General features: G+C 27.8%; 1 protein-coding gene across 1 annotated transcript in view; it reads left to right on the top strand.

The window, feature by feature from the left end:
* Positions 1 to 11883, top strand: part of Pgant2 (polypeptide N-acetylgalactosaminyltransferase 2) — a 70027-nt gene extending 58144 nt beyond the window's left edge. The window contains exons 6-10 of the mRNA XM_088183254.1: positions 8322 to 8435; positions 8509 to 8687; positions 8755 to 8961; positions 10450 to 10634; positions 11269 to 11883. Of these exons, the coding sequence (XP_088039380.1) occupies positions 8322 to 8435; positions 8509 to 8687; positions 8755 to 8961; positions 10450 to 10634; positions 11269 to 11564 (981 nt within the window). The 3' untranslated portion in view covers positions 11565 to 11883. The remainder of the gene's footprint in view (positions 1 to 8321; positions 8436 to 8508; positions 8688 to 8754; positions 8962 to 10449; positions 10635 to 11268) is intronic.
* Positions 11884 to 12148: the final 265 nt, after the last annotated feature.

Genomic DNA, 12148 nt, shown 5'->3' with positions numbered 1-12148 from the left:
TATGACTACCATTTAATTTATCAACAGTACTTTAATATTAAAAACAGAACTTTTCATAATTACTAACTATACACTAGATTAACTACTGACTATTTAATTGAATCATTGATCAAAAACAAAAAAAATCATTAGCCCAATAAAAACAGGCCATTGAAAAGTTCCTTACTGATTAAAACAGTTAGATTTTAGCGGTATAAGGCATAATAATTAAATGCAAAATAATTGCCTTATTAGCAAATATTTTTTTTTTATTTTTAAGCTGAAAATTCTCTAAAATGTTATATTACTAATGATATAATAATGATATTCAACAAAACTTCGTAAAAGGTTGTGACCTTTTCACAAACGAGTAACAATCAAAACTATGAGTTAATCAGTATTTATTTAATTATTACTTATTTATAAAAAGGTCAGAAAATCACGTGAAAACGTCACGAGATTGTGTTTAAAAATATCATATTTAACTCCATATCTCTATTGGATTTGCAGCTTTTAAAGTTAAAGTAAAAAATCAATTTGGATTTTATTTGTTAATGTGGCAATCACTTACAACTATGCAATAATTTTGATTTAATGACGAAAATTTGAATCAATTTTATTCCAATCTTTTAGCACAAAGATAAGAAACGTGAAAGTATACGTTGATTTTCACATTATTATTGTTTTATTCCTGAATGTCTTTTTATTATTAAATATTGTTAATTATTGGTAAATTAGTATTATTAAAATTCATTTTGAGAAATAATAAATATTATTTTGTATTATTTCAATGTGAAGATACACAGTGTTTTACAAAACTTATACATTTTTATCAATAAGTTAAATGAATATGTCTGGTTTTTATTGGGTCAGTAAATTAATTAAACTTTCAGTAGTTTTAAGGATTTGTTTTTAAATTAGTCGGCTAACTAAATTGACAATGAATTAAAAATATGCGTTAAAATACGAGAAATCAAGCATAAAATATAATTATATCAAAATCACAGATAATCTCTTAAATTGTATAGTTAGAATTTAGGTAAATATAAATAAATAATTAAAAAGTAATTGTTATATTATCAATATCGTAACTTTACTGACCATTTATGACAATGTTATCTAGGTTTTTTATCGATGATATAATTCAATAACTTATTGAATCTTTGTAAACAAAAAACACACTATAAGAAATAAGTTAAATAAAATAAAAAAAGCAGATTATTGCATTATTCTAAATTCATCAACTTAATAAAAAAAATACTTTATCTGTAAAATAAATATTTCTTATTTTTTTTTCTGAAATCTGTAATTATAATCTTAAACCCAAAGTTTAGATTTATTATACTGTATTATGTAATATACACTCTTTTTTTTCACGGATTTTTTTACACGATTTTGAAATAACACGGTCCAAAAAAAATAATGAATACATATTTGTATGAGCTCGATTCCCAGAAATTACAACTCGAAAGAGACGAGCTATTTCTTTGGATCATCTTGGGAGAGGCGAAGATTTCACATTTGTGGGTAAAGGTTTTGGTCTGAGCGTATCAACTATTAAAACAATTAGGAATAATGAGGTTTTTTGTGGAACGTATCCACCGTGTAAAAAAGATTTGGGTGTATTATTTACTCGTACAAAATATATAACACATTATATTTAATATAACCATCATGATATACAAATTGAACATAATATGTAAGTCAGTGATTAACACCCGAAAGAACTTAGTTCGAATCCCATATAGGGAGATCAGAATTATTGATTAATATATGATTATAATTCCGAATTGTCATCACAGAATATGTTTATCTAGATTTTTCTAATCTTATGGATGAATACTGTAATAAATAATTAAAATAAAAGCGACCTAAGTGGTGTATAGTGACATCTATTAATTGTAAGCTTAATTTATTATAATAGATGTCACTGATGATTTTAGTATTATGTCACACTACTTAGTATTTGTTGATTGTGTTACACCCTGATGTAACGTATTTGACTTACGTCTAAAAATTTTAGAATAAATAAATTAATAAAAAAAATCATCTTATAATTTTGCATGGATACACAATTATTTTATATTAACGCCAAAACTATTTTTGTAGTAATTCTTAATATTTAAATAATATTTATTTATAAAAATTAATAATTTATTTACATGAAAATTAAGCAATGATATATTTGGATTATCATAGTTTATGGATGAATGTGAACTTTTCTCGTTTATACTTCTATGCTTATGCTTCTAATTAATGTAGCATAAAGTAAAATATTTTATAATATAACTTTTAATTAACTAACTTTCACGTTTCACATTTATTTATTAAAAAAAATATATAAAAAAAGATATAAAATCAAACTTTACCAACTTTAAGCGAATAACTAGCAAAACATGTATATTTTTTAATTTCTATTTCTAAATGATTGCCGTTTACAAAATAAGTAAGGACCTTACCATACTTAGATAATCATAAATGGCAACTAATTTGACCATGAAATTATTTGCTCTTCTACTTAATATACATTTACATGTCCATGACATGACGAACTTTTAAAAAGTTTATAAAAATTAACTCACGATTTAAAATACACATGTTCATAACTAACTTTCAACAAACGACCTCGACATTAGTTATATTATATTTATACATTCATTAAATATATGGTTTTGTAATAGTATAAAATAAATGGGACACAATAATTTTGTATATAGTGGTATGAAAGTGTTACTGATTGTATTACAATTTATTTTGCACACTTATATAGTACATTTATAGCGCAGTAAATACATTTATTCCAATTTCGTAAAGAAAACCGATGAAAATCAATGGATTGGAAAGGCAATGTAAGAAATACGTTTATAGCATACACTATATACATTTTACACTTTGAACTCAAATGGAGTGCTAGTACGTGTATAAAATACATACATTGCTATACTATCAGGTATAAAATACAAATTTTGTATGTTCCAATTAACTTGTTCAGAAATATATTGCTATATATAAATATATTATAATATATCATGACTGAACTTGCCATTACTTATTACTCAAAATCTTTATGATATTATGACACGTAATGCTACACGTCATATATGTACGCAAATGTTAATAGGTACTCTCGATTATCATTTTATTACTATTACTATATTATATAGCTATTTTGTAATACTCATAAAAACATTCACAGAGTGCATCAATTAGAACATCATCTGGGTTCATTTGAAATTATTGCCACGCTCTTAATTAACGAAAATACACATTCAATTTTAATATGCTACATCGTTAACAACGTGACTTTCGCTTTTTTCGACAAAAATCTCGATTCGAAGCACGTGGGAGAGTGGTGGAAAAAACGAGATGAATCCGCGGCATGCGAAAGTTGCGCAACCGCTATCTATTCAGAAATGATCTATATGATGTAAAATAACGAGGGAATGTTATGCGAACGTTGTCATTTTTCTGTCATCAAGAGATGATCAATCGTACGTAATGTTTCATTTTACATATCAAATTAAAAATAAATATATTAGCAATAACACTCTAACATTTATTCAGTAATTATTATATTAGTAATATTTATAAAGAACGGTGTAATGTTTTTGCACTCCTATTAATGTATATTACTTTTTAATTTTTGATTAGATTATAAACAATTTAGTAATATTTTGCCATAAAGATAAGATAATTTATTCATATGGAAATTACGCGATAGCTGAAGATCGATCGTTCGTAATGTTTCGTTTGACACAATTTTGTAACGGTGTGTACATGAAATGAAAAGTTGGTTATAGAACGCTTATTTTATATTGTAAACAATTTCTACATATAGATAAGATAATTGATACATACATATAATGGCTTTCGTTTTTTTCATAATATAAAATATAATCCATCCGACAAAAGCCACGTGAATAAGGTAGATTTATGTAGTAAAAAGTGTGTCAAAAACGTTTTTAATTTCTATTACGTAATACAATAAAATATTTTTGACCTTTCAACATTTTTTTCAAAGATTTTTTGGAATCAAATTATAAGTTTTTAATTTATTTAAATAAATATAAAATACTTGGTTTACTGATTAAGAAGCTAGTACAAAAAGCTTTAATAAAAAATATTTTTTAAATAATTTGTAAACTAGTTTTAAAAATTTAATTTGTTTATAAAAATGATCATCAAATGACGCGCTGGTGAGGCTCTGGCGTTTAAGTGGTTAATAAACTATTTTTAAAAAAAAGTTATTTTCTATTATAAAACCTTTTTTTGAATTTTCCTCTCAATTTTTGTATAAGGTTGCGATTTTTTAATATTTGATTTGTCACAATTCTACCGAGATACTTACGAAGTCTATTTCAAGAACAAGTTTAATGTCAATATAATAAAGACTAAAGCTTATCCTCATATTATATTAAAGAAAAAGTTTAATTCAATATAAATTACTAACAAATGTTAAAAAAAACTTTTTATAAATTTTATTATAAAATGTTTTTACCTCTTTACTCTTTTCTACTGAGTTACGAATTTTTCAATTTTGAAACAAGATGACGGATCGGTTTGACTAAGGAAGTTAGCCGAGATACTCACAAGATCTAATTGTATTTGTTTTATGTCAATATAAAAAAACTTTAGCCGTTATATGGTCCTTAAATTTAGTAATATACTATATATAATATAATATGTGCATACATACGTATGTATATAAAGATCACTATCTCGAATTAACATCAAACTTATCTTTTTTTTATTACTCTATATAATCATTAATTACATTGTAAATAATAGTGAACTATTGAACATAACGATAAGATCATTTATTTGCACTTAAATTACACGCTGGTTTAAAATTCATGTGACATCATATTCTTGTCATTTTTTTTTAATTTGTTCCTATTATAATTGTACATATTGTTTTTATTTTAACCCTAATTTTAGGCTCTTGATTATATTTATGAATAAAAATCATTATTTAAAATTGATTAAAATTATAGTATAGTGCACGATATTTTTTTATTAATTTTTTATTATCAAAGATTTTATTAATCGATAACTTATTAAATCTATGACCAAAAATCAAATTATCTTGCAAATTGCTAGAAAAAAATAATACATAATAAAAATTGTAGTTGCCAAAATACCTCATTAGATTTGCATTCCTCAAGTATTAATTATTTATTATTATTTAAATAACAATATTTTTATTATACATGATTACCCATAAATTCTAGTTATTTTATTTTAAAAACCTAACATAAGTTAATACCTTGGTTTATCAGTAGAAATATACAAAAATATATATATTTTTATATACATACATATATTAACGATATTCTCTATAAGCATATTATTAGATATGTTTATACTGAATATTTATGACCTAGTTCGATTTAAATGATTCATCACGATATTACTCCGTGAGATTAGAAAAATATAAGAAAACATAATTTGTGACGATCGACAAAAAGTATTAAGATAGTAGCGAGACACAAGACTAAATTTAAAGTCTGTAAATCAATGACATCTAATTTAATAATTATAAAGTAATTATATAGATTATAATTATAAGGTTTTGTAACTCTACGGGGTGTCAGTAAGATGCAGGTGGAAACTAGTAAGAATTTTATCAGATATATTACATATTGCGACGGACTATGAATGGCGAGATGTTTTCTCGGAACAGTTGTGGAGAAACTGACGCAGGGATGTTGTTCGTGGAAGGTCCTTAGACGACAGTATAGCAGAGGTTTATCCCTCTTTATTGCGGTGGTGCTCATATGGAGAAGTCCTTCTCAGGACGTGAGCCTCCATGACCGTATGTTGTCTGCGGGCGAGCGGGCGTCTTCTAGTCTTTTCGAGTGTCTGCCGGAATCTGCCAGATGACTGCCTGTGACTGCCTTCTCATTGGAGTCCTGGCTTAAATATCCAGGACTACAAATCTTATTGACCAATCGCTGCACTCGCTTCTTAGACCGACGAAATAAGTATTCGCCTTTAGAAAGTGTCATTTGCTTGATGGATATCTTCAAGGTTGAATTGTGTATGTGTAACGGGAATTTTTTCTATTTGTCTTCTGGTGATCTATTGTTTCCCGTGACCATTTCGTGCTTATTTGTTCTCTTATTTTAATGCTTATTTTATTGTCTTATTTAATTTATTTTTCGGTCACAAAGATTCAATAGTTTTATTTGATCTATCACATGTTCTATTTATTTCCTATCATTTAAAAAAAATCACCACTCTAAAAAAATTTCCGATGTTCTAAAATGGCACAAAAATATTCGCGTTACGTAAAGTTATGTAACAAACATGCAATTTTCCTTCGTATCCCATTCGGCTGTGGGAATCGAAGTGCCGACTCACCATAATCGCGATTTCTCGGCCTATTGAGCCACTTTCGGCTCGATTGGTATCGTTTTTCGGTCGTCCATTGTTTCCTAGAGCGACGCAATCGGGTGAAAGGTGCACCAAATCGTGTGCTTCTTTTTCAATAACTTCCTAATTAAATTTCTTCCACTGCACAACACCATTACAGCTTTAAAATGCGATTGAAAAAGCTCCACGAGAGTGAGCCCATTAGTAAACCGGCGTCTGATCTCGTAACGATCCGATCGTACTTCAGTCGTGGGAATGGCTTTGCGGAACCGAAAATGATTCTTTTTTTAATCTAAATTGCATCTTCCATCAGTAACTTTCTTATCCTTTATGTGGGTAATATATTCGCGTAACACTACGATGTTTGTTTTATTCCATCGTGATTCAATTACGTTCTTCGCTAACGAAGGAGTTCCTATAATCAGTCAGCTTCCATTGTGATACTGAATAACGTCAAGCCGGAAAAGAAAATGCATGAATAATAAAAAAAAATGAGTGTCGTACTGAACACGCGATTTTATCATTTCATTCTCTTTTTTTGTTGAAAAATCAAAATGAATATTATGTAAGATGATGTGCATCACGATTCTAATTATTGATATAATATTTTTTAATTCGAATTTTACTACATAGTAAAAGGCAAGGTGTTCTATACTTGTTTCATTTTTCGCAACAATGATGTCATTACGTTTTGGAACAGCTTATATAGAATATTAACAATTTTAACAATTAATACTATTCAACTATGTTTATTTTTTATTTTGGCATCATATTCTTCAACCTTAAAGAAAAATATTAAACAAATTAATCATTCACTGTGATTACACTATGCTTCATAAAATTAACTAAATTAAATGACAAAAAATCACAATAGGTCCCATAGTATTCAAAAACATTTCAATAACTTTGCTGTAGATTATCTAGCAACGGGTTGAGTTTATCCTTTACAATTTCAGTGCATTATATGTAAGTATACTTTCCAATAAATAAGTCGCTTAGTATTTCACTATATATTTTAGTCGTATTAAAAAATAAAATTACCAAGACTATAGAGTTATTTTTATACATGTATATATGCATAAACATATCGAAAGACGATTCTTTAGAAGGAGTACTAAACATCAACTGAAAATAACAAAGAGATTAAAACAAAACTACATATTTTTAATTTTTTATCTACGCGATATATTAAAGAATTTACAAACCTTGAAGTTGGCATGACAAAGCATTGCAATTCTTACTGTAGATATATATGGGCGACCAGCATGGTACTAGTAGATTTTGATTTATATACTATTTAACTGATATGTTCTTACCTACCGGTCTGTTCAAATCCATCACAAAATTCTTCTAGTGATGTATGCTCTTACATACCACCACTCTTTGTCTTGCGATGATAGCAATATCTTCGACTCTTAAAAGTTCTTATATTCCGAGTAATATTACTCTGCTTTGGCGCATTAGGCTAATGAAAACATATTCTAATATAAATATACAGCTAATTTTAATTATTTACATTTCTAGTTTCAAATTCATGTCTAACGAAAATTACCAAGAAAAAAATTTTGGATGATTAAATATTTCTTCGTATAATATATTTTTAATACGTCAATTTTATTGATTAGATTCTTCAAATTGTGTCATGGACGTTTGAAAAAAAGTCGAAATTATACATTGAAAATATATTACATGTCTAATACGATATTCAGTGATAGTATGTCGTTAATAATAAATGTTAAACCGTATTAGCCATTACTTTCAGAAGTCGTTGTAACATAATTACAAATCAATATTTAACGTTCACTTTTTAGTGAGTAAATACATTAAAAATTTATAACAAACGTCATGAAAAGGTCAAGAATGTTATATAACGTAATTTATAAGTTCATATAATTTTTACTATGTTGAGCTAGATCAAAACTTCTATCAAACATTGCATAACATTGATGTGTTTAATGATGTTTCAGAATCCGACAAGAGTGGTTTGTCCAGTGATTGACGTGATAAGCATGGACACTTTCCAATACATTGGAGCTTCTGCCGATTTGAGAGGAGGCTTCGATTGGAACCTAGTGTTCAAGGTATAATTGCGTTTCGACATTACTTGTGTAACTCCCAATCAATATGATAAATTGCTCATTAATAACATTTCAGTGGGAATATCTGAGCGCACAAGAAAGAACAGCTCGTCTCAGAGACCCCACCGGCATAATCGAGACTCCTATGATTGCCGGCGGACTCTTCTCTATGGATAGGAAGTATTTTGAGAAATTAGGAACGTATGACATGAAGATGGACGTTTGGGGTGGTGAAAATCTAGAAATTTCATTTAGGTATATAATATGAATAATTTCTAATGTTTTATTATAATATACATTTCATATTTTTGATGATTTGCAGAGTGTGGCAATGTGGAGGTTCTTTAGAAATAGTGCCATGTAGTCGTGTAGGACATGTATTTAGAAAACGTCATCCTTATTCGTTCCCTGGTGGATCAGGCAACGTTTTTGCTCGGAATACGAGGAGAGCTGCTGAAGTATGGATGGATGATTACAAACAATTTTATTATGAAGCTCAACCATTGGCTAAAACCGTTGCATTTGGAGAGTAAGTATTTTTAACATTAAGGCTATAAATAAATTTCGTTAAGACTGTGCTTTGACGTAGTGACATCTATCATACAGTAAAATTATATTAATATAATAATAAATTATACAAAAATATATATAGTGACATCTATGATCAAGAATGTGTTACTTAAAAATAGATGCATGTCATATTTAAATAAAATATCTAAAAATAAGCAGTGCCGACGTATTTTGTATAAACAGACATACATAAATATTTATTACATTTATTAGTAGTATTTTTATAATTTTTTAGTGTATTATTAAATATGATTTAAAACTTGGCTAATTATAATAATAATGTATTTGAAAGATTTTTACAGTCCCTATTATATATACTATATTATTCAACCCATTGAAAAATCAATGATACATACAGGTCTTAATTTATTCTCTTTTAAAATATATTGTATTTCTTTTTAAAGATATTCATCTAATCCTAAATAATTATGAACTTTTTTCAACTATTTGTAAGACTGTTTAAAATCGACTCAATCAATTAAGACGCATGAGAATAATTTTGTTGTATTTTATAAAATTTGACAGTTAATATTATATTGTAAATAGAACTACAATCTAAATTAAATCCAATTAGTTTTACATGCGTATGTAAGTAGCAATAAATAAAATATTTAATTAATCTGAAAATAAATTTAGTCAAGTTTAAAACCATCAATAACATATTTATTATTTCACTCGTGACTAACTTTATGAGTTAATATGCAGATCTGTGAATCTCATTTCTTATATTTTTTTCAATATTTCTACATATGAATTTATTTTATGTGTTTTATCTAAATAGCTTATGTTATAGTTAAAAAATATAACTTTCTTTACATAATATCGGTGGTAAGCTAATTCGTAACTTGTACTTAGACCGTACTAGAACTTGTTTTTTTATTATTTTCTACTTGATCACTAAAATGTATATGAAACGTATTCTATGGATTTATAATATTTAATTGCACTCCGTGTGTTACGTATTTAGTTACTCACCCACAGGCTGGAAGGAAATTTTTTAATACTAATTCATATTTATAAAAAATTAAAGTACTATTGTAATATTTGTTTCTAATTTTCCCATCATGGTTAGCTCAGATTCACTTTCTGAAATTCCCAGATGAGCAAATAATTCACGCACACTGGCAAAATAAATAAAAAATAAAATGTTAAACATAATGCTAATTCAATTATTATATTGGTAGTATGAAAAGCATTAGCTGTGCACAGCCAGTAATACATTCTTAGAACAATCAGAGTGTATATAGCATATTACTAAATCAACAATAGGTTGATTTCAAACATAAAAGGTACCTAGTGGTATGAATATAAATCAAATCGCCCTCAAACTGTTTGATTGGCTTATGATCAATGATCAATTATTAAGATTACAGTTCCTAATCTTAAAAATAAGCATAAATATTACTTGTTTGAATATGTGTTCTTAAAATGAAAACCTTTTTTTTAGTATTCAAGATCGTCTTGAGCTGAAGAGAAAGCTCGGCTGCAAACCATTCAAATGGTATCTAGATAATGTGTATCCGGAATTGGCTATACCTAAAACGCACTCAACAAAATCATATGGCAGTCATACAATTAAACAAGGTTTGATGTGCTTGGATACTTTAGGAAATCTCATTCAAGGAACAGTTGGTGAGTATTCAGTAAAAAATATTTTATATACATATAAGTATGAGTCAAGTGGAAACCTTAAGTATATTTTATATAGTGATTTATTAAAAGAAAAGGGTTCAATGCCACTAAAGCGCATAGAATAAATCGGTTTAGTGTGCAGTTACTCGTGGATTGACATATTTTAGTAAGACCTAAACCTGTTTTCTCCTACTGCCTCTTTCAGCGTTCCTAGTGGGGTAAGATCTAGCGAGTATGAGTATAGCAGACGTTCAATTCAGTCGAAGAGCAGATCTCACAGTGTTTAAAAACTTTCTAGTCAACTCATATACCCACTGGACTGAAAAACATACATAGATTACCAAACTCAATTAATTTTAATGAGTTTTATTCCTCTACTACACAGAAAATGAATGACAGCACTATTCCATTTTAGCATATGCTGCAAGTGTGATGGCTATTTTAAGCTACTGCTGTGTCTTAGTGTTGCATGTCTGATTCGCATTATTGCCAGTTGGCTATTCTTCAAATCATATATTATGCTGCCAATCTACAAGACAATCGAGCGGTGTTTTAAATTTTTATGGCCCTTTTAAGGTTTCATTTGACTCAGCCTACATAAAATTGTTCTTTAATATGATTTTTTTTATTTCAGGAATGTATCCATGTCACAGTACAGGCGGCAACCAAGAATGGTTGGTAACGTCTCTTGGTCACATAAAACATCATAATCTTTGTTTGACGCTAACGCGATTCGAAGAGTCCGCTCCCGTCGTCATGATGCCATGCGAGGGCGAAGATAACGTGAATCAAATTTGGAAACCTTTGCAAGGCGGAAGGATAAGACATTCGAAAATTAATTATTGTCTAGATGCCAAATTAAAGACTCTCATAGCGCAACCCTGTAATATATCAGAAGTTAGTCAGCAATTTGATTATAAAATGGTTTAAAATCGACTAGGTGCGGTTAGTATGTTATGAAATTTTTCGAAAATCTTCTTTCCCCTATGATACATATATGTTTAACAAGCTTTTTACGAACCTCACTGTGACGCAGCTATTTTACAAACTGTGATATGTACGATAAAAGTAACGTTGACGGATTTATAACGCTGTATAATAAGTTTTTTGGTATAAAGATACGATACACTGATTTATATACACAACATTGCAATACGTTGCAATTTTGAAATCAAGAATACATAAATCATAAGTTTTATAACTGAATCTGATGGTTTATTAATGTATAATTGCATAAATTTAAAGCTAATTTAGAAGAGTTGTTGTTTACCTAGTTATATAATTTTTTTGCGTCGATTTTATTATTATCAGCCAATGTGATTTTTAATTTTGTAAGATTGTTTTGTACTGAATTAAGCAAATCTTAACACTAATGTGTGGTTGTATTTCTACGATTGTTTATGGTAGATTAAATAAAAATATTAGTTAATGATTACATCAATGAATATAAATCTTGCAAAACTACACATTAAATTAGCCATTCTCTTTTTTATATATATATATCATATGTATAT

The sequence above is a fragment of the Plectrocnemia conspersa genome, unplaced genomic scaffold (assembly GCF_051122295.1).
Source record: "Plectrocnemia conspersa isolate PC_06_02 unplaced genomic scaffold, ASM5112229v1 ptg000003l, whole genome shotgun sequence".
In the NCBI taxonomy this organism is placed as follows: Eukaryota; Metazoa; Arthropoda; class Insecta; order Trichoptera; family Polycentropodidae; genus Plectrocnemia; species Plectrocnemia conspersa.
Note: the sequence above shows the minus strand (reverse complement) of the source record. Positions and strands in the feature narration are given on the sequence as shown.